At 34.1% G+C, this 24,852-nt stretch overlaps 1 protein-coding gene and 1 long non-coding RNA gene across 35 annotated transcripts in view; one reads left to right on the top strand and one right to left on the bottom strand.

Moving 5' to 3' along the window:
• LOC105196315 (longitudinals lacking protein, isoforms A/B/D/L) overlaps window positions 1–24,852 on the bottom strand; it is a 291,818-nt gene that overhangs the window by 202,599 nt on the left and 64,367 nt on the right. The window contains exons 7-8 of one of the 34 annotated variants that reach the window (XM_011162165.3): window positions 21,044–21,495; window positions 19,134–19,366 (exon numbers count right to left, since the gene is read on the bottom strand). The exons of 28 other annotated variants lie outside the window; for them this stretch is intronic. In XM_011162165.3, the coding sequence (XP_011160467.1) occupies window positions 19,295–19,366; window positions 21,044–21,495 (524 nt within the window). In that variant the 3' untranslated portion in view covers window positions 19,134–19,294. Of the gene's footprint in view, window positions 1–358; window positions 1,336–5,350; window positions 6,150–16,352; window positions 17,537–18,232; window positions 19,367–21,043; window positions 21,496–23,567; window positions 24,350–24,852 lie in introns of those variants that run through there. 5 more of the 34 variants (XM_011162155.3, XM_011162161.3, XM_011162151.3 and 2 more) reach the window with 5 other exon arrangements.
• On the top strand, window positions 22,834–23,680 carry LOC120357475. Its single transcript, XR_005574488.1, has 3 exons — window positions 22,834–22,969; window positions 23,310–23,504; window positions 23,575–23,680. It is a non-coding gene; the product is annotated as an uncharacterized LOC120357475 (long non-coding RNA).

Raw genomic sequence — 24,852 nt, 5'->3', positions numbered from 1 at the left:
AATGGAGTTATAGTAAATGGTAGATCTGTTAAAAATCTTTTTTTTAAGCATTAAAAACAAATATTAAGCGGAATAATGAATTTAAAAGTATTTTTTATTAACTCAATTATGGCTGGAAAGGATTTAAAGAAACTGTGGTAACATCAATCTTGAGCATGTCCACCACGTTGATGCTCTAGTCAGGATGTTTACGGCGTATGTGACTTCGTACGTGCTCTGGATATTTCGACATGTAAACGCAGTAAGGATGACCGCACACGTACTTCTGGTGATGCCGAAAAGTACTCTTATGGACAAACCTGCAGCCACAATTGCCACATGGAAACAATTTCGCTTTTTGACATTTGACACGTACATAGACTCGCATAGTAGGATGATTACGTCTTATGTGAACACGCACGTTTAATGGTTTCTTCGACTTGTAGTCACAATAGGGACAATTGTAATTCGGCTATTCTGGATTGCGCACATCCACCACGTTAATGTTCTGGCCAGGATGTTTAAAGCCTATGTGACGTCGAACGTTACTCGCATATTTCGTCGTAAAAACGCAGTAGGGACATTTGTACCTTGCCAGATGAGAAAGATTCAAAGGAACTTTGGAAACATCAATATTGCGCAAGTCCACCACGTTGATGGTCTGCCCAGGATGTTTAATGCCTATATGACGTTGTACGTGATTCAAATAATTCGTCCTGTAAACGCAGTAGGGACATTTGAATCTCGGCAACTGACCGCACATGGACTTGTGTCTATCAAGACTCTGCTTATGGATAAACAAGCTGCTGCAATTGTCACATAAAAACGATTTCGTTTTTTGACATTTCGAACGTACATAGACCTGCATAGTAAGATGATTACGTTTTGTATGTAGACGCACGTTTAACGATTCTCCCGACTTGTAGTCGCAATAGCGACAATAGTACATCGACGATTGATCACGCACGGTTATTATGTCGTTAACGTTGATATTCTCACAGGAATGTTTCTTGCGTATATGGGATGTCACAAGAAACTTGTATCTACCGCTGAACGAGCAGTACGGACAAGTAAATTTCATCTGCTTGTTACACACATAAGTGGGGTGTTTACGTAATTTTTCCTTGTACATGAACACTTGGCCGCATTTGTGGCTGGAGTAATTCTTGCATTGTTGTACTCCATTGCAGCATCCGAAGCGTAGATGTCTCATCATAAAATTTGTAGATCCAAAGGAACGCCCGCAACCATTCGAACAAAAATGTCTTTTAGGTAATGCTGATTCTAAGTAGATACTGTGCTGGAGATCTTCCAGTGAGAGCGGGAAAAGTCGAACGGAGCAGGACTTAACTATGTCTGTAACAAAGAATTTAATATTAATTACGCGTCATGGTCTGTCTTTGTTAATTAACATACATAATGTCATCAATAATTTAAATATTTTAAATCCAGGTTATGTAATCTAAAATTCACTTTATGATTAGAACGTTGTTTTTATGGAAGCGAGTAATGGTCTTGCCGCTCACGACACTTTTATATGGTAAATAGGAAAATAAAAATAAAACTAATATAAAATCGTTCAACCACATATTCATAATACACACATTTACATCAAATTATTATTAATAAAAAACAAACAATCCATTTTTATGATGCGCAAAAGAAACTTCTCTTAACAAAATTTGTGTTTCTCGTAAAATTAAAAATTAAAAACTAAAACTTAAATACCACACAGTGTGTAGTATATAATATAGTTTTAACAGTAAAAGATAATACAATAAATTTTGAAGAATATAAAGAAATGATACAATAATGGTCGATTATAAACAATCAACGTCATAAATACAATGTTGAAAAATCTTTTTTTTTTTAATATAATACAAGTACACATTTGTGTTCTACAGTACAAATATAATCGCTTCATCTTAATTACGCATAAAAGTATAACAAACAAAAAGCAACAGATAATTAGCGTAGTGTAAAAAAAAGAAATGGCAATACAATTTCTTACGAATACTTTAAAACGGAACTTTAAAAATACTTTTTAGAATAAAAGACGTCGCTATATAAACGACTAGATTAAATGATAACTTTACCAATAAATGAAGTTATGGATGATAAAACTTATGTTTATAAATATGTTTTAAATACATTATGCTTAAAGCATTAGAGACAAATATTAAACAAACACAATTTTTTTATTAACTCTGTTATGGCTGGGAAGAATTCAAAAAAACTTTGGAAACATTAATCTTGCGCATGTCTTCTACGTTGATGATCTGGCCAGGATGTTTACGGAGTATGTGACGTCGCACGTTCACCGGATATTTCGACATGTAAACGCAGTAGAAACATTTATACCCCGGGTGACCGCACACGAACTTCTGGTGATACTGAAGATTTTTCTTATGGTTAAAAACGCTATTGCAATTGTCACATGGAAACAATTTCGCTTTTTGACATTTCGCACGTACATAGACCCGCAAAGTAGGATGATTACGTCTCATGTGAACACGCACGTTTAACGATTTCTTCGACATATAGTCACAATAGGGACAATTGTAATTCGATGACTGATCTCGCTTGCGCATGTCCACCATGTTAATGTTCTTGCCAGAATGTTTAAGGTCTATGTGACGTTGCAACCATGTCTCATATTTTGCTTTGTAAACGCAGTAAGGACATTTATACCCCGAATGACCACACATGTACATCTGGTGATACTGAAGACTCCCCTTATAGCTAAAAACGCTGTTGCAATTGCCACATGGAAACAATTTTGCTTTTTGACATTTCGCACGTACATAGACCCGCAAAGTAGGATGATTACGTCTTATGTGAACATGCACGTTTAACGTTTTCTCCGACTTGTAGTCACAATAGGGACAATTGTAATTCGACGGTTTGTCTCGCTTGGCATTCATGTGGAGATCGTTCGCTGGCTTGACGCACACAAAAGTGAGATGTTTATGCAAACTTATTTTGTACTTGAACGTTTTGCCGCACTTGTGGCAACAGTAATTCCCGCATTGCTGTGCTTTATTGCAGCATTTGAGGTTTAGATGATACTTCAAAGATATTAAAGTTCCAAAGGAACGCCCGCAATCATTCAAACAAAAATATCTTTTGGGTAATGTTGATTCTAAGTAGATACTGCGCTGGGGATCTTCCAGTGAGAGCGGAAAAAGTCGGACAAAGCAGGGCCTCACTATAACTAGAACAAAAAACTCAATATTACAATTGTTATAAATTGCTTTTAGTAATCATATACAAAACGTCAACAATAATTTAAACATTTTAAATCTAGGTAATATTAAATAATATTTACATTTAATTTAAGATTAGAACTTGTTATGGATGCAAGTCAACAATGGTCTTGCCGCTAAAACTGTGGCAATACTTCTATATAGCAGAAAGAAGGAAAAAATACCAATAAAATTAATACAAATTCGTTTAACCACGTATTTATAATACATACATTTAATCGAGTTGTTATTAGTAAAGAACAAATAATCCATTTTTTATAATGCGCAAAGGAAACTTAACAAAATTTGTGTTTCTCGTAAAATGGAAAATTCAAAATTAAAATACTACAAAGTGTGCAGTATATAATATAATACAGTTTTAATAGTAAAAGATAATACAATAAATTATAAAAAATATAAAAAAGTGATACAACATAATGGTCGATTATAAAAAATCAACATCATAAATACAATGTTAAAAAAAATTTTTTTTAGAAATATAATACAAGTATACGAGGTGTGTTCAAAAAGTATCGCGAATTTTGTGTTTTTTCAAAAATTATTTATTTATTCATGAATATCTATTTTGTCCCCTTCAAAGTAATCCCCATGAGATATTATACACTTGTGCCAACGGTTTTTCCAATCTTCGAAGCACTTCAAAAAATCATTTTTTTTTATCTTGTTCAGCTCCTCCTTCGATGCCGTCTTTATCTCGTCAAGCGTAGCGTAACGTCGTCCTTTCATGGGCCTCTTCAGTTTAGGGAACAAGAAAAAGTCACAGGGGGCCAGATCTGGGGAATACGGTGGCTGCGGCATCATTAGTGTGTTGTTTTTGGCCAAAAAGTCGCGCACAAGCAACGATGTGTGAGCAGGGGCGTTATCGTGGTGCAAAAGCCAATTTTTGTTCTTCCACAAATCCGGGCGTTTCTGGCGGATTGCTTCGCGCAAATTGCGCATAACTTGCAGGTAATATTCCTTATTGACCGTTCTACCCTGTGGCAAGAACTCATGATGCACCACGCCCCTGCAATCGAAGAAAACTGTCAGCAAAACTTTCACATTCGACCGAACTTGGCGCGCTTTTTTCGGTCTTGGTTCGTGCGGCAGCTTCCATTGAGATGATTGAGCTTTGGTTTCCACGTCATAACCATAAACCCACGATTCGTCACCAGTTATGACCCTCTGGAGCAAATTTGGGTCGTCGCGGACAGAGTCCAACATCTCATTAGCAATGTTCATGCGATGCTGTTTTTGGTCGCAATTGAGCAATTTTGGTACGAATTTCGCGGCGACCCGTCTCATGCCCAAATCATTGATAAAAATCGAATGGCACGAGCCAATCGATATGTTTAGGTCCTCAGCAACTTCTCTAACGGTGATTCGACGATTGGCCAATACCATTTTCTCCACTTCATTAATTTTTTCGTCTGTTGTTGAAGTGCTCGGGCGTCCGGCACGCTCTTCGTCGTTCACATCTTCTCGGCCTTCTGAGAACATTTTGTACCACCGATAAACGTTGCTTCGGTCCAAGGTAGCTTCTCCGTATGCCACAGTCAACATTCGGAATGCATCCGCGCACTTAATTTCGTTTTTCACACAAAATTTGATACAGGTTCTTTGATCCATTTTTTTGAATAGGTAAAAATCGAAGACGATCCAAAACACGTGCAAGCAAAGCAGCTGTCAACAATTAAGTGAACATTCAAAATGGCCGAGCTTGTCGGCATAAGTGAGAGACATGAGTACCAACATAACGCCACAAAAAGATCGAAATTCGAATATACGTAACCCGCGAAAATTCAAAATTCGCGATACTTTTTGAACACACCTCGTACATTTACGTTCTATAGTACAATTATAATTGCTTCATCTTAATTACACATAAAAATGTAACGAACGAAAAGGAACAGATAATTGGCGTAATGTAAGAAGAAGTAACAGCAGTACAATCTTTAGCGAATACTTTAAAGATGTATATTAACTATACTTTATAGAATAAAAGGCATCGCTATATAAGCAACTCAAATAAATAATAAATTTATCAATAAATGGAATTCGTAAACTCCTGTTTATGTTTTAAACACACAGTGCTTAAAGCAAGACAAATATTAAACAAACCAAAGTTTTTCAACAATTTTTTTTATTAACTCTGTCTTTATTATGTCTGGGAAGAATTTAAAGAAACTTTGGAAACATCAACCTTGCGTATGTCCACCACGTTGATGCTCTGACCAGGATGTTTACGGCTTATGTGAATTCGTATGTATCCCGAATATTTCGACCTGTAAATGCAATAAGGACATTTATACGCCGGATGGCCGCACACGAACTCCTGGTGATACCGAAGATACCACTCATTGATAAACAAGCTGCTGCAATTGTTACATGGATACATTTTCGCATTTTGACGTCCCCAACACATGTAGACTTGCATGGAAGGATGATTTTGTCCTATGTGAACATACACGTTTGATGATTGCTCCGACTTGTAATCACAATAAGGACAATAGTAATCTGACGGCTGATCTAACTTGGTACTTATATGGAGAACGTAGACTCTTTCACAAGGATGTTTCTTGCGCACGTGGGATTTCACGTCGAATCGGTATCTCCCTCGGTATAAGCAATATGGACAAGTAAATTTCATCGGCATGTCGCACACCAAAGTAAGGTGAGATGTCAAGGAATACTTATGCTTAAACACTTGCCCGCACTTGTGACACGAGTAATTCCTGCATTGTTGTGCTACATTGTAGCATTTGATGCATAGATGATCCGTCAAGAAAGTTAGAGTTCTGTAGGAACGCCCGCAATTATTTGAACAGAAATATCTTCTGGGTAATGCTGATTCTAAGTAGATACTGCGCTGGGGGTCTTCCAGTGAGAGCGGAAAAAGTCGGACAAAGCAGGGTGTCACTATAACTGTAACAAAAAACACAATATTAATTGCACGTTATAATTTGTCTTTGTTAATCATATACATAACGGCAACAATAATTTAAACATTTTAAATCCAGTTTATGTAATAAAAAATTTACTTTAGGATTAGAACGTTAGTTTTATGAAAGCAAGTTAGTAATGGTCTTGTCCCTGACGAAACTAATATCGCAAAAAGAAGGAAAAAGTAAAACTGATCTAAACTTGTTCCACCATATATTTATAATATTGAAATTGAATTCAAATAATTATTATTAAAAAAATAATCAATTTTGTATAATGCGCAAATAAAACCTTACTTATACAAAACATGTGTTTCTTAATGAAATTAAAATACGGAAGGATGTGTAATATATAATATACTATAATTTTAATAGTAAAAAATAATACAATGAATTATACAAAATAAAAAAAAATAATCCAAGATAACGTAGTCAATTATAAATGTATATTGTAAATATAACGTCAAATAATCTTTTTTTTTATTATACAAATATACATTTATGTTCTACAGTGTAATTATGGTCACCTCATCATAATTACACATAAAAGAGTAACAAAGAAAAAATAACACATAATTAGCGCAATGTAAAGAGAGAAAACAGCAACACAATCTTTTAAGAACTTTAAAAACTGTACTTTATAGAACCAGAAGTGTCGTTTTAAACACGTAATGCTTAAACAAAAACAAGTACTAACAGTTTTTTTCATAGTTTCTTTTATCAATTCTATTATAAATGGAAAGGGTTTAAAAGAACTGTAGAAGCATCAGTGTCTACCATGTTGATGCTTTGGCCAGGATGTTTACGGCCAATGTGAACTCGTACATTGCACGTCGAATATTTCGTCCTGTAATCGCAGTAAGGACATTTGTACCTCGGCGGCTGACCGCACAGGAACTTTTGGTGATGTTGACGAATTTCTTACTGCTGAACATGTGACCGCAATTGCCACATGGAAACGATTTCGCTTTTGGACATTTCGCACGTACACATACTCGCATGGTAGGATGATCACGTTTTATGTAAAGACGCACGTTTAACGGTTGCTCTGACCTGTAGTCGCAATAAGAACAATGGAAATTCGGCTTATCTAATTTGAAATTCATGTGAAGAACATCGACACTTTTACAGGGATGTTTCTTCAGTATATGGGATTTCACGTTCCTCTGAAATCTCCCGCTGAACGAGCAGTATGGACAGGCAAATTTCATTGGATTGTCGCATAAAAAAGTGAGATGTTTACGCAAATTTTTTTTGTACTTGAACATTTGGCCGCATTTGTCACACAAGTAAGTCCTGCATTGTTGTGCTCCATTATAGCATTCAAAGCGTAGATGTTCCACCATGGAGTTTAGAGTTCCGAAGGAACGCAGGCAATTATTCGAACAAAAATGTCTTTTGGGGCATGCTAATTCTAAGTTGATACAGTGCTGAGGCCAATGCTGAGAACAAGCTTCCAGTGAGAGTCGAAGAAGTCGAACAAAGCAAGGCTTTATCATGCCTGTAACAAAGTGCTTATTATTAATTGTAGGTCACAGTTTGTCGTTGTTAATCAACAAATATAACATCAACAATAATTTAAACATTTTAAATGTAAGTAATATAAAATAAAATTTACATTTATTTTAAGATTAGAACGTTATTGTTATAGAGGCGAGTTACCAATGGCCTTGCCACTCGTCACAAATTTTTCCAATAGAAGAAAAAGATAAAATAAAACTAATCCAACTTCGTCCAAGCATATATTTATATTACACACATTCAGTTTAATTAAATATTGTAAAGAAAAAAAAATTTATCATGCAATAAATAATTTTTCATTAAACGACCATTATATGAAACTTGTGTTTCATTGTAAAATTGAGAAATATAAATATCTAAGAAATTAAAATATCTAAGGCCGTGTAGTATATAATATAATAAAGTTTTAATAGTAAAAAAATAATACAATCAGTTATTTAAAGAATAAAAAAAATGACACATGATAATACGGTCGATTATAATCAATCATCATAGATACAATGTTGAAAAATCTATTTTTTTTAGAAATATAATACAAGTATACAAGTATACATGTTCTATAATATAATTATCATCGCTTTATCTTAATTACACATAAAAGTGTAACAAACAAAAAAAGAACAGATAATCGGCGCAGTGTAAAAAGAGGAAACTGTAACACTTTGGCGAATACTTTAAAAACTACCCTTTATAGAACCAAAGGCGTCGTTACATAAATAACTTAAACAAATATATCAATAATTGAAGTTATGTAGGATTGATAAAAATCATATTTTTTAAATATGTTTTAAACGCATAGTGCTTAAACACATAATGCTTAATTAAAAACAAATATGGAACAATTTTTTCTAAATAATTTCTTTTTTCAACTGTGTTGTAGCTGGAAAGGATTCAAAAGAACTGTGTGACATCTTGCGTAAGTTCACCACGTTGATGCTCTGGCCAGGATGTTTTCAGCTTATATGACGTCACACGCTTTCCGCATATATTTCGACTTGTAGACGCAATAAGGGTATTTGCATCCAGGCGGCTGACCACATACAAACCTGTGTTTGAGAAGACTCTGCTTATAGATAAACACGGTGCCGCAATTGCCACATGGAAACGATTTCTCTTTTAAACGTTTCATACGTACGCAGACCCGCATAGTAGGATGATTACGTTTTGTGTGAATACGCACGCTTAGCGGTTGCTTCGACATGTAGTCGCAATAGCGACAATAGTACATCGACGGCTGATCACGCTTGGGTCTTGTGTCGAGAACGTTGATAATCTCACAGAGAGTTTCTTGCGTATATGAGATCTCACATGGCAGCTGTATCTCGCGTGGTACGAGCAGTACGGACAGTAAAATTCCATTAATTTGTCACACACCAAAGTGAGGTAAACTTCCAAAGCATTCTTGCGCGTAAACACTTTGCCACATTCGTGACAAGAGTATTTCGTGAATTGTTCCGCTTCATTGCTGCACTCCAAGTGCAGATGACATATCATGGAATTTATAGTTACAAAGGAACGCTTGCAATCATTCACACAAAAATGTCTTTTAGACAATGCTGATTCTAAGTTGATACAGTGCTGTGGCCAACGACAGTCTTCCAGTGAGAGTCGAAGGAGTCAAACGTAGCAGGGCTTTAATATGCCTGTAACAAAGTACTTATTATTAATTGCGCGTCTTTGTTATCCAACATACATAACGTCAACAATAATTTAAAGATTTCAAATCCAAGTAAAATTATATAAAATTAACTTTAAAATTAAAATATTATTATTATGGAAGCAAGTTAGTAAAGGTCTTGCTGTTCGCGACACTTTTATATCGCCAAAAGAAAAAAAAAAGATAAAATGAAAATAAAACTGATACAAATTCATCCAACTACATACCAAATATCAGACATTCAAATCATTTAATTATTAGCAGAAAAAATAATCAATTGTTCATCATTCGTAAATGAAGTTTCTAGGATATAAAGAGAAATAAAATATTTATCAGAGTAAAGGAGTTATATTGACAACTTTAAAAAATTAATTTTCAAAATGTTGAAGCTGTAGGATAGCATTAACAGCTGAACACTTGAAATTTATTTGGTTACATCAAATTCACCATGTACATTGTAAAAATAAATAAAATACATCATATAAATAAATTTCTCAAATATCCTCCAACAAGAAAAATCTAATCTTTGAGTTCAATTTATATCCATGATACCAACCAATATATCACTAATAATCGCTAAACCAAAACAAACATATAATAATAAACAGTGATTTATATATATATATATATATATATATATATATATAGAGAGAGAGAGAGAGAGAGAGAGAGAGAGAGCAAACACACGACTATATAAAATATACTAATAAAACAATAGATCAATGAAGAGTCATTCAGTTAACTAATATCACAAGATAATTTGCTTCAAGTTACATTTTGCACCTTTGCTTATAAATCAAAGCTCGGAAGAAAAAAAGCTTATAAAGTTTGCATCGTTCATCTCGATTGTTAGTCTTGTTTGCTGCTCATGTCGAGAACGTAGACACTTTCATTGGGATGTATCCTGCGTATATGGGACCTCACATTCGACGAGTGCTTCGTGCGGTACGAGCAATACGGACAGTTGAATCTCGGCAACTTGCCGCACTGGAACTTGAGGTGATTATACAAATTATTTTTACGCGTGAACGCACTGCCGCACTTGTGACAAGGGTAATTTCTGCATTGCTGCGCTCCATCGGGATTGTAGACGCACTGATTGGAATGCGCGTGAAATCGTTGCACGATGTTCGATTGAATCTCTGAAACAGAAAATTTCACAAAGTAACTTAGTGCGGAAATTAGAAATTACGCAACTTTGCCACAATGTCGCAGTTTCCCACATTGAAAAAAAGACATAGCAAAGTACGTTCAGTGCAGAGTACCACACATACGTTCCATACCTTCCTAAATTGTCCATAAGATATATCAAATAATTTCTTAGTTATCAGATCTAAATATGTTCCATTATTTATACTTAATCAAAATAATAAAATAAAAAAAATAGGCTTTAATTATTGATTTTTTAAATATTTTCGATAAACTCTAATATATAAGTCCAACTACTACGCCATACGTAAGAATATAGTAAGGTATTGTAGGTATAAAAGCGTTATTTATTAGTTTATTACAGCCTTTTAGTCAAATTTACATACAGAGGAATAAAAAGTGTTAAAATCAAATGTCATGTTAATTAAAAAATCAATAAAATCCAATTATGACAAATATAAAATTTCATTCTTTTCAAAAAAATTCTCTTGTATGTATAATATGCACATTCTTGTATTACACTTCATAAATTCTTATCTTTGATTTCATCAATTTTCTCATCCCTAGATTCAGTTTGCATAATAAATTCGAATTTCGGATATTCTTTAAATTTTACATCGCAAAAAAAAGTAAAAAATAAAATAAAACTAAAGTAATACAAATTTGTACAATTATACACTTATTAAATCATATAAAAATCGAACATTTAGTTCGATTTTCTTAATTATCAGTAGAAAAAAAAAACAAACATTTTATCACGCGCCAACGAAGCTTCTGTGACACTGGTGTTTCTTTCGTGAAATAGAAAATTAAAAATTAAAATACGCAAAGGTGTGTATGTATGCAATATAACATAGTTTTAATAGTAAAATAGTGACAATAATAAAAAATAAAAATAAAATGAATACAAAAAGTTAATGCAGACGATTATAAACAATATATGTAAATATAATGTAAAAAATCTATCTTTATAAATATAATGCAAGTATACATTTATGTTCTACAGTATAAATTACTATTACCTCATCTTAATTACACACATAAAGGTATAATAAACGAAAAGGAACAGATAATTGGCACAGTGTAAAAAAAGAAAACAGTAACACAGCCTATTATGAATACTTTAAAAAATGTACTTTATACGAGCCAGAGACGTCGCTACATAGACAACTCAAATAAATACTAAATATACAAATAAATGGATTTATCTTAAATGATATAGTTGTTAAAAATCGTTTTCTTTTAAGCATTAAAAACATTAATAAAATATTAATAAAAAAAATTTCTCAGCAGTTCTATTATCAACTTTGTTGCACCTGAAAAGGATTCAAAAAAATTTGTGAAACATTAGTCTTGCGCATGTTCACCACGCTGATGCTCTGGCCAGGATGTTTACGGCCTATATGATGCCGTACCGCACTCGAATAATACGACTTGTAAATGCAGTAGGGACATTTGAACATCGGCGGCTGACCGCACATGAACTTTTGGTGATACTGACGATGACACTTAGAGGCAAACACGCTGCTGCAATTACTACAGGGAAAAGATTTCGAACTTTGACGTTTCGCAAGTACGCGAACCCGCATGGTAGGATGAATCTGTATTATGTGAAGACGCACGTTTAACGTTTGCACCGACTTGTAATCACAATAGGGACAATTGTAATTTGACGGCTGATCTCGCTTGGCACTCAAGTGAAGAATCTCGACACTCTTACAAGAATGTCTCTTGTGTATGTGGGATTTCACGAGGTACGAGAATCTTGCGCAGTACGAGCAATATGGACACTTGAATCTCACCGGCTTGTCGCACACCGAAGTAACGTGAACTCTCAAAGTAGACTTGTTCAAGAACACTTGGCCACAATTGTCACACAAGTAACTCTTGCATTGTTGTGGTTCCTTGTAGCATTCAAAGCATAGATGATTCTTCATGAAATTCGTAGTTTCGAAAGAACGCCCGCAATTATTCCAACAAAAATGTCTTTTAGGTAATGTTGATTCTAAGTAGATACTGTGCTGGAGGTTTTCCAGTGAGAGTCGAAAAAGTTGAACAAAGCAGGGCTTAACTGTAACAAAGAAATTTATATTAATTGAACGTTATAGATTTGTTAACAAACGTACATACCGTACAGAACAATAATTTCAATATTATAACTCCAGATAAAATTAAATAAAATTTACCTTAACTTTAAGATTTGAATGTTATTGTTATGGAAGATATCAGCAATAATTTTGCTGCTTGCGATAATTTTATATCGATAAACGATGCTCAAACAAAGTTTCTCTGATACAAAACTTCGTAAAATGGAAAATTACAAAATAAAATATGGAAATGTGTGTAGTATACCTATATATCATAGTTTTAATAGTATCATTACAATAATAAAAAACACAGACAAAATAACACAAGATAATGCAGAAGATTATAGACAATCTACATATAATACATTTAACACGAAAAAATGTTATTCTTTTACGCATAAAATAAAAGGAAACCTTTTTTGTTTCTACAGTATATTCTAATTACACACAAAAATATAACAAACAAAAAAAAACAGATAATAAACACAGTTTAAAAAGTGAAAGCAGCAACATAACTTTGTACGAATATTATAAAAACTGAACTTCATAGAAACAGAAACGTCGCTACAAACATAACCCAAATAAATAAGAAATATATCAATAAATGGAACCATCTTAAATAATAGTGCTGTTAACAATTATTTTTTCAAAGCATTAAAAAAAATATTAATAAAAAATTTTTTTAGCAATTTTTTTCAACTTTTATGAATGAGAAGGATTCAAAAAAACATCAGTCTTAGACATGTTTACCACGTTGATACTCTGGCCACGATGTTTACGGCCTATGTGAATTCTTATACCACTCGAATACTTCGACCTGTAAACGCAGTAGAGACATTTGTAACTCGGCGGCTGGCAAGGATTCAAAGAAACTTTGGAAACATCAATCTTGCGCAAGTCCACCATGTAAATGCTTTGTTTATTGCGTATGTGACTTGACACTCTGTACTTAAAATGTGTCTTGTAAATGCAATAAGGACATTTGAACCTCCGTGGCTGATTGCACACGAACTTCTGATGATTACTAAGACTACCTTTAGAGGTAAACACGCTGCTCCAATTGCAACATAGAAACGATTTCGCTTTTGGACATTTCTCAAGTACATAAACCCGCCTCTTATAATGTTCACGTCTTATGTGAATACGCACGTCTAACGTTTACTCCGACTTGTAATCACAATAGGGACAATAGTGCATCAACGACTGATCTAACTTGGGATCGATGAGGACAACATCATCTTTCGCACCAGGATGTTTATTACGTATGTGGGTTTTCACGTTGGATCGGTGTCTCCCTCGGTACAAGCAGTATAAACAGTTGAATTTCATCGGCTGGTCGCACACCGAAGTGATGTGAAATTTCAAAGAAGCCTTGCCTGCAAACACTTGGCCACATTTGTGACACGAATATTTCCTGCATTGTTGTGATTGCTTGGAGCATTCGAAGCGTAAATGACTCATCATGGAATTTCTAGTTTCGAAAGAACGCCCGCAATTATTCGAACAAAATTGTGCTTTGGACAATGCTGACTTTAAGTAGACAAAGTGCTGGGGGTCTTCCGGTGAGAGCCGAGAAAGTTGAACGAAGCAGGGCTTAACTACGTCTGAAACAAAAATCTTAATATTAATTGAACGTTATAGTTTAGCTTTGGTAATCAATATACGTAACATACGTCAACAATTTTATATCGATAAACGATTTTGAACCAAAATTTCATACAAAATTTGTTTTTTTTTTCCATAAAAATGGAAAATGGAAAATTATAAATTAAAATACATAAATTTGTGTAGTATATATTTCATACTTTTAATAATACAATAACAATAAGAGAAAATACAGAAATAGCACAATACAAAAAATTATAAACAATCTATATTTAATAGATTTAACGCCGAAGAAACTTTCGTTTTATGTATGAAATAATAAAACTATAAAATAGAAATTCTATTTTTTATGTTTCTACAGTATAATTCTGGTCGCTTTATTCTAATTGCACAGCAAAGTACAACAAACAAAAAAAAAGATAATAGGCATCCAATATTAAATACTAATAATATCATAATAATATTATCTAATTCAATATTTGCATTTTTAATATAATAAAAATTTACAAATATACAAATATTCAAATATAGTAAATCATATGTAAACCGTTATTTTTTATATATATTTCTATAAATTAATTTAGCCTTGCAAATTCGTAATTATGTTTTTTTATTTTCGTAATTATTTCTGTTAAAACTTGGTTCCAATTGAGCTATTTACATAACGTATCTTTCCTTATTAAGAGGGTCACACTTTGATAATCACTGTACGGTATGGTCCTTCGTAGTGTCTGTTTGTATATCATTGTCTTTCGCTTCACTTTCAGTACTTATCGTAGCATCTTCCCCTACTAACAAGGTAGCGGGTAAGTTCTGTGATACATTTTCAATGTCTAGTCTTGGAGTAGAATACACATTTGACACTTGTATCGTTGTACGAGATGTAGAAAGACACTGCGGAACGGATCCTAGAGAATCTCCACTTAACGCGTCGCAATGCAAAGCAGTAGACAATTGTAATTGTAAATTATGAAGTTCAGGCATATGTGGACGGATCTTTAATCCATCTGCCGTACAAGGATTTCTGCAACCTTTACATCTACACTCTACGCAAGGTTTCCTTTCGACGTAACACGGACACCTCTGACCAATACAGGTGAGTATTCCAGGTCTTGCAGTGGCATTACCACATCTGCATCCTTTTCTCTTTATTCTAGCAGAACTTGAACATGGCTTTATAAAATTGCCCGAGGATTTGCTGCTCCTTAATTTTTTAGTTGGTGATTCAGGTATACTCTGAGACATCGCCTCGGTGGTCTGGATACTATTCCCCTGCGTCTGAGTGGAGGTAGTACTGGTATAAACTTGGCCACATTTGTGACACAAGTAACTCTTGCATTGATGTGCTTTTTTGTTGCATTCAAAGCGTAGATGACTCATTATAGAATTCGTAGTCTCAAAAGAACGCCCGCAATTATTCCAACAAAAATGTCTTTTAGGTAATGCTGATTCTAAGTAGATACTGTGCTGAAGGTTTTCCAGTGAGAGCCGAACAAGTTGAACAGAGCAGGGCCTAACTGTAACAAAGAACCTTATATTAATTGCACGTTATAGATTGTCTTTGTTAACCAATGCACATAACATACACAATATTAATTTCAATATTTTAAATCCAAGTAATATTAAATAAATAAAATTTACCTTTTAAGATTAGAATGTTAATGTTATGAAGACGACAATAGGCTTTGCCAATTGCGACAATTTTATATCGATAAACTATACTCAAACGAATTTTCATTCATACTTGTATTTTTTTGGTAAAGTGGAAAACTATAAATTAAAATACGCAAATGTGTGTAGTATACATACCATAGATTTAATAGTACAATTACAATAATAAAAAATACAAAAAAAATGACATAAGATAATGCGAAAGATTATAAACGAGATTATATAGAACAAGATTTAACGCCAAAAAAACTTTTTCTTTCATGTATAAAATAAGAGGAAACTTTTTCTGTTTCCACGTTTAATTCTAGTCGCTTCATTATAATTATACAGAAAAGTACAACAAACGAAAAAGAACAGAAAATAGGCGCAGTTTAAAGAGAGGAAAGAGCAACACAACCTTTTACGAATATGATAAAAACTGTACTTCATAGAAACAGAGGAATCGCTATTAAAATGAATCAAATCGCTAGTAAATGTATCAGTAAATGGAGTTATGTTACATGGTAGAGCTGTTAAATGTTTTTTATTAAGCATTACAAACAAATATGAAACAAGAATTTCTATTTAATAGTTTTTTTTATCAAATCTGTTATGACTGGCACGGATTCAAAGAAACCGTGGAAACATTAATCTGGCGCATATCCACCACGTTGATGATCTGGCCAGGATGTTTATGGCGTATGTGAGTTCGCATGTTCCCCGGATATTTCGACATATAAACGCAGTAAGAACATTTATACCCCGGGTGACCGCACACGTTCTTCTGGTGATAACAAAGATTTGTCTTACACTTAAAAACGCTTTTGCAATTGCCACATGAAAAGAATTTCGTTTTTTGATATTTCGCACGTACATAAATTCGCTTTTTATGATGATCACGTCTTATGTGAATACGGACGTTTAACGGTTGCTCCGACTTGTAGTCACAATAGGGACAATAGTAAATCGACGATTGATCGCGCTTGCGCACGTTCACCACGTTGATGCTCTGGCCAAAATGTTTAAGGCCTATATGACGCCGTACGGCATTCGAATAATACGTCTTGTAAACGCAGTAGGGACATTTGAACATCTGCGGCTGACCGCACATGAACTTTTGGTGACGGTGACGATGAAACTTAGAGGCAAACACGCTGCTGCAATTACTACAGGGAAAAGATTTCAAACTTTGACGTTTCGCAAGTACGCGGACCCGCATGGTAGGATGATTCTGTATTATGTGAAGACGCACGTTTAACGTTTGTTCCGACGTGTAGTCACAATAGAGACAATTGTAATTTGACGGCTGATCTCGCTTGGCAATCAAGTTGAGAACATCGACACTCTTACAAGAATGTCTCTTGTGCATGTGGGATTTCATGAGGTGCGAGAATCTTGCGCAGTACGAGCAATATGGACACTTGAATCTCACCGGCTTGTCACACACCGAAGTAACGTGAACTTTCAAAGTAGACTTGTTCAAAAACACTTGGCCACAATTGTCACACAAGTAATTCTTGCATTGTTGTGGTTCCTTGTAGCATTCAAAGCGTAGATGATTCTTCATGGAATTCGTAGTTTCGAAAGAACGCCCGCAACCATTCAAACAAAAAAGTCTTTTGGGCAATGCTGACTCTAAGTAAATACTGTGTTGGAGGTCTTCCAGCGAGAGCCGAAAAAGACGAACGAAGCAGGGCTTAACTGTAACAAAAAAAATTATATTAATTGCACATTATAGGTTATTAACAAACGTACATACCGTACAGAACATTAATTTCAATATTTTAAATCCAGATAAAATTAAATAAAATTTATCTTAACTTTAAGATTTGAGTGTTATTGTTATGGAGGTTAGTCAGCAATGATTTTGCCGCTTGCAATAATTTTATATCAATAAACGATGCTCAAACGAAGTTTCTCTCCTACAAAACTTCTGTTTTTTCATAAAACAAAAAATTATAAATTAAAATACGCAAATGTGTGTAGTATATAAATCATAGTTTTAATAGTACTATTACAATAATAAAAAATACAAAAGAAAAATGACACAAAATAATGCGGAAGATTATAAACGCGATTGTATAGAACAGATTAACGCCAAAAACTTTTTCTTTTATGTATAAAATAAGAAACTTTTTCTATTTCTGCAGTATAATTCTAGTCGCTTCATTATAATTATACAGAAAAGTACAACAAACGATAAAGAACAGAAAACAGGCGCAGTTTAAAGAGAGGAAAGAGCAACACAACCTTTTACAAATATGTTAAAAACTGTACTTCATAGAAACAGAGGTATCGCTATTAAAATGAATCAAATAAATAGTAAATGTATCAGTAAATAGAGTTCTGTTAAATGGTAGATCTGTTAAGTGTTTTTTATTAAGCATTACAAACAAATATTAAACAAAAATTTGTATTTAACAGTTTTTTTTTATCAAATCTGTTATGGCTAGCACGGATTCAAAGAAACTTTGGAAACATTAATCTTGTGCATGTCGATCACGTTGATGTTGTGGCCAGGATGTTCGCGGCCTATGTGCCTTCGCACGTTTATCGCATATTTTGTCCTGTAAACGCAGTAGGGACATTTAAACCTCGGCGGTTGACCGCACATGAACTTTTGGTGATGTTGATAAGTATACTTATTGATAAACATGCGGCCGCAATTGTCACATGGAAACGATTTCGCTTTTGGACATTTCGCACGTACATATACCCGCAAAGTAGGATGATTACGTCTTATGTGAACACGCACGTTTAACTGTTTCTCCGACTTGTAGTCACAATAGGGACAATTCTGATCTTGCATGCGCATGTCCATCACCTTAATTTTCTGGCCAGGATGTTTAAAGCCTATGTGACGTCGCACGCTCCTCGCATATTTTGCTCTGTAAACGCAGTACGGACATTTGAACATCGGCGGCTGACCGCACAAGAACTTTTCGTGATTTTGACGTTGACCCTTGGAGGCAAACACACTGCTGCAATTACTACAGGGAAAAGATTTCGAACTTTGACGTTTCGCAAGTACGCGGACCCGCATGGTAGGATGATTCTGTATTATGTGAAGACGCACGTTTAACGTTTGCTCCGACTTGTAATCACAATAGGGACAATTGTAATTTGACGGCTGATCTCGCTCGGCACTCAAGTGAAGAACGTTGACACTCTTACAAGAATGTCTCATGCGTATGTGGGATTTCACGAGGTACGAGTATCTTGCGCAGTACGAGCAATATGGACACTTGAATGTCACCGGCTTGTCGCACACCGAAGTAATGTGAACTCTCAAACTTTTCTTGCGCGTGAACACTTGGCCACATTTGTCACACGAGTAACGCTTGCATTGTTGTTGTTCCTTGTCGCATTTAAAGCGTAGATGACTCATCATGGAAGTCGTAGTTTTGAAAGAACGCCCGCAATCATTCAAACAAAAATGTCTTTTAGGTAATGTTGATTCTAAGTAGATACTGTGCTGGAGGTCTTCCAGTGAGAGCCGAAAAAGTTGAACGGAGCAAGGCCTAATTGCGTCTGTAAGAAAAAAGTTAATATTAATTGCATGTTATAGTACGTATATAACGTGAACAACATTAATTTTTTCAATATTTTAAATCCAGATAATATTAAATGAAACTTATGTTTAATTTAAGATTAAAATGTTAGTGTTATGAAAGCGAGAAATGGCTTTGCCGCTTGCGGTAATTTTATATCGATAGACTATGCTCAAATAAATTTTCTCTGATACAAAAATTGTTTTTTTTTCGTAAAATAAAAAATTATACATTAAAATGCGCAAACGTGTGTAATATATGTATATATATATATATATATATATATATCAGTTTTAATAGTACAATTACAATAATAAAAAAATGCAAAAGAATGACACAGAACAACGCAGATTATAAACAATATTATATATATATATATACATACATATATATATATACATATATATACATATATATACATATATATATACATATACATATATATACATATATATATATATATATATATATATATATATACATATATATATATATATATATAAAACAAATTTAACGCAGAAAAATCTTTTTCTTTTACGTATAAAATAAAAGTACACTTTTTATGTTCCTACAGTATAATTTTAATTGCACAGAAAAGTACAACAAATAAAAAAGAACAAATAATAGGCGCAGTTTAAAAAAAAGGAAACAGCAACACATCCTTTTACGAATATTTTAAAAACTGTACTTTATAGAACCAAAAATGTTGCTACAAAAATAACTAAAAAGTAATAATAAATATATCAATAAATGAAGTTATCTTCAATGATAGTGTTGCTAAAAATCATTTTTTTCAAAGCATTAAAAACAAATATTAATCAAAAAAAATATTTTCACATTTTTCAACTCTGTTATGAATGGGAGGGATTCAAAAGAACTATGGAACGTCAGTCTTCGACATGTCCACGTTGATGCTCTGGCCACGATGTTTACGGCCTATGTAAATTCGAATACCACTCAAATGGTTCGACCTATAAACGCAGTAAGAACATTTGTAACTCGGCGGCTGGGAAGGATTAAAAAAAACTTTGGAAACATCAATTCTGTCCAAGTCCACCATGTAGATTCTTTTTCTAGGATGTTTATGGCGTATGTGACTTCGCACGTTCGTCAAACTTTTCATCTTACAAACGCAGTAGAGACATTTGAACCTCGGCGGTTGACCACACACGTACTTCTGGTGTTCCATAAGAGTATGCTTATAGATAAACACGCTGCCGCAATTGCCACATAAAAATGATTTCGCATTTTGACGTTTTCTACCTACGCAGACCGGCATAGTAGGATGATTGCGTTTTGTATGAAAACGCCCCTTTAGCGTTTGCTCCGAACTGTAGTCGCAATAGCGACAATAGTACATCGACGACTGATCGCGCATGGATGTCATGTCGAAAACGTTAGTACTCTCACTGGTTGATGTTCTGACAGGATGTTTATGGTCTATGTGATGTTGCAAAGATAACGAATGTTTCGTCCTGAAAACGCAGTAGAGACATTTATATGGATGACTGCACACGTGCTTCTGGTGATACTAAAGACTCCCCTTATAGCTAAAAACACTGTTGCAATTGTCACAAGGAAACGATTTCGCTTTTGGACATTTCGCACGTACATAAACTCGCTTTTTATTATGACCACGTCTTATGTGAATACGTACGTTTAACTTTTGCTCCGACTTGTAGTCACAATAGGGACAATAGTAAATTGACGACTGATCTAACTTGGGATTCGTGAAGACAACATCATCTCTTTCACCAGGATGTTGTTTACGTATGTGGGTTGTCATGTCGGATCGGTGTCTCCCTCGGTACGAGCAATGTAGATAGTTGATATTCATCGGCTGGTCGCACACCAAAGTGATGTGAGCTTTCAAAGAAGCCTTGCTCGCGAACACTTGACCACATTTGTGACACGAGTATTTCCTGCATTGTCGTGGTTGCTTGGAGCATTCGAAGCGTGAATGACTCATCATGGAATTTCTAGTTTCAAAAAAACGCCCATAATTATTCGAACAAAAATGTGTTTTGAACAATGCTGACTTTACGTAGACAGAGTGGTGGGGGTCTTCCGGTGAGAGCCGAGAAAGTTGAACGGAGCAAGGCTTAACATCTGAAACAAAAATGTTAATTTTAATTGAGCGTTATAGTTTAACTTTGGTAATCAACATACGTAACAATTTTATATCGATAAGCGATGCTCAAATGAAATTTCTCTGAACAAAACTTGTGTTTTTTCTTGTAAAACGGAAAATTATAAATTAAAATAGGCAAATGTGTGTAGAATAAATATCATAGTTTTAATATCATTAAAAAAATAAAAAACACAAAAAAATGACACAAGATAATGCAAAAGATATAAACAATCTGTATACAATAGATTTAAAGCCGAAAAATCTTCTTCTTTTACGTATAAAACAAAAGTAATTTTTTTTTTGTTTCTACAGTGTAATTCTGGTCGGTTTATTCCAATTATACAGAAAAATAAAACAAACAAAAAAAAACAGATAATAGGGGCAAGCTAAAGAGAAAAAACAAAAACACAGCCTTTTACAAATATTTAAAAAACTATACTTCATAGAACCTAAAACGTCAATACTAGGATATCTCAAATAACTGAAAAATATATCAATAAATGGAGTTATCTTAAATGATAGACCTGTTAAAAATCATTTTTTCAAAGCATTAAAAAAACATTAATAAAAAAATTTTTTTTGCAGTTTTTTTTAACTCTGTTATGAATAAAAAGAATTCGAAAAAATTTGTGAAACATTAATCTTCATCTGCATGTTCACCACGTTGATGCTCTGGCCAGGATGTTTGCGGCCTATGTGACTTCGCACGCAATTCGCATATTTCGTCCTGTAAACGCAGTAGGGACATTTGAACCTCGGCGGCTGACCGCACATGAACTTTTGGTGATGTTGACAAATATACTTATTGATGAACATGCGGCCGCAATTGCCACATGAAAACGATTTCGCTTTTTGACATTTCGCACGTACATATACCCGCATAGTAGAATGATTACGTCTTATGTAAACACGCACGTTTAGCGGTTGCTCCGACTTGTAGTCACAATAGGGACAATTGTAATTCGACGACTGATCTAATTTGGCATTCATGAAGAGAACATCAACCCTCTCACAAGGATGTTTTTTACGTCTGTGTGTCCTCACGTCGGATCGGTATCTCCCTCGGTACAAGCAATATGGACAGTTGAATTTCATCGGCATGTCGCACACAAAAGTGCGGTGACCTGTCAAACCAGTCTTGTACGTGAACACTTGGCTACATTTGTCACATGAGTAAGACGTGCACTTTTGTGGTTCATTGTAGCATTCAAAGCGTAGATGACTCATCATGAAATTTGTAGTTTCGAAAGAACGCCCGCAATCATTCAAACAAAAATGTCTTTTGGGCAACGCTGAATCTAAGTAGATAGAGAGCTGAGGATCTTCCAGTGAGAGTCGAAAAAGTTGAACGGAGCAGGGCCTAACTGTAACAAAGAACCTAATATTAATTGCGCATTATAAGTTGTTTTCGTTAACCAACACACAACATTAATTTCAATATTTTAAATCCAGGTAATATTAAATAAAATTTACATTTACTTTAATATTAGTATGTTATTGTTATAAAGGCAAACAATGGCTTTGTTGCTTGCGACAATTTTATATAGATAAACAATGGTCAAGCGTTGTTTCTCTGATATAAAACTTGTTTTTTTTTCGTAAAATGGAAAATTATAAATTAAAATATGTAAATGTGTGTAGTATATCAGTTTTAATGACAATAAAAAAAAATACAAAAAATGGCACAAGATAATTCAGAAGATTATAAACAATTTATATATAATAAATTTAACGTCAAAAAGTCTTTTTCTTTTACGTATAAAATAAAATTACACTTTTTATGTTTCTACAGTGTTATTCCACTAGGTTGATTCTGATTACAATAGAAAGTACAACAAATAAAAAACAACAGATAATTGGCACAGTCTAAAGAGAGAAAACAGCAACACAACCTTTACGATGCTAAAAACTGTACTTCATAGAAACAGAGACGTCGCTACAAAAATGACTCAAATGAATAATAAATATATCAATAAATGAAGTTATGGTAAATGGTAGAACTGTTAAAAATCTTTTTTTTGCATTAAAAACTAATATTAAAAAAAATTTTTTAATAGCTGTTTTATCAACTCTGTTGTGGCTGGGAAAAATTCAAAAAAATTTGTGGAACATTAGTTTTGCGCACGTTCAGCACGATGATGCTCTGGTCAGGATGGATACGACCTATATGACGTCGCACGTTCAGCCGATCTTTCGACATGTAAACGCAGTAAGGACATTTATACTGCGGCGGCTGACCGCACATGGATTTATGTCTACGAAGACTCGGCTTATGAACAAACCCGCTGCCACAATTGCTACAGTGAAACGATTTCGCATTTTGACGTTTCGTACGTACGCTGATCTGCATGGTAGGATGATTACGTTTTGTATGAAGACGCACATTTAGCGGTTGCTCCGATCTATAGTTGCAATAGCGACAATAGAACATCGACGACTGATCGCGCATGGCTGTCATGTCGAAAACGTTGATACTCTCAGAGGGATGCTTCTTGCGCACGTGGAATTTCACGTGAAACCGGTATCTCCCTTGGTACGAGCAGTATGGACACTTGAATTTCATCGGCATGTCGCACACCAAAGAGAGGTGAGCTCTCAAAACAGACTTGCGCATGAACATTTGGCCACATTTGTAACATGAGTAACTCCTGTATTGTTGTGGTTCATTAAAGCATTCAAAGTGTAGATGACTCATCATGGAATTTGTAGTTTCAAAAGAACGCCCGCAATTATTCAAACAAAAATGTCTTTTAGGTAATGTTGATTCTAAGTAGATACTGTGCTGGAGGTCTTCCAGTGAGAGCCGAAAAAGTTGAACGGAGCAAGGCGTAACTGTAACAAAGAACTTTATATTAATTGCACGTTATAGGTTTGTTAACAAACGTACATACCGTACAGAACATTAATTTCAATATTTTTAATCTAAATAATATTAAATAAAATTTACCTTAACTTTAAGATTTGAATGTCGTTGTTATGGAGATTAGTCAGCAATGAGTTTGTCGCTTGCGATAATTTTATATCGATAAACGATTTTCAAACAAAGTTTCTCTGATACAAAACTTGTCTGTTTTTCGTAAAATGGAAAATTATAAATTAAAATACGCAACTGTGTAGTATATATATCATAGTTTTAATAGTACTATTACAATAATAAAAAAATACAAAAAATGACATAAGATAATGTAGAAGGTTATAAACAATCTGTATACAATAGATTTAACGCCGAAAAATCTTTTTTCTTACATATAAAATAAAAGTACACTTTTCTTTGTTTCCAGTATAATTCTGGTCGTTTTAATGTAATTACACAGCAAAGTACAACAAACAAAAAG

Source organism: Solenopsis invicta, chromosome 4, assembly GCF_016802725.1.
Source record: "Solenopsis invicta isolate M01_SB chromosome 4, UNIL_Sinv_3.0, whole genome shotgun sequence".
Classification (NCBI taxonomy): Eukaryota; Metazoa; Arthropoda; class Insecta; order Hymenoptera; family Formicidae; genus Solenopsis; species Solenopsis invicta.
This window is presented reverse-complemented; position numbering and strand designations above follow the sequence as displayed.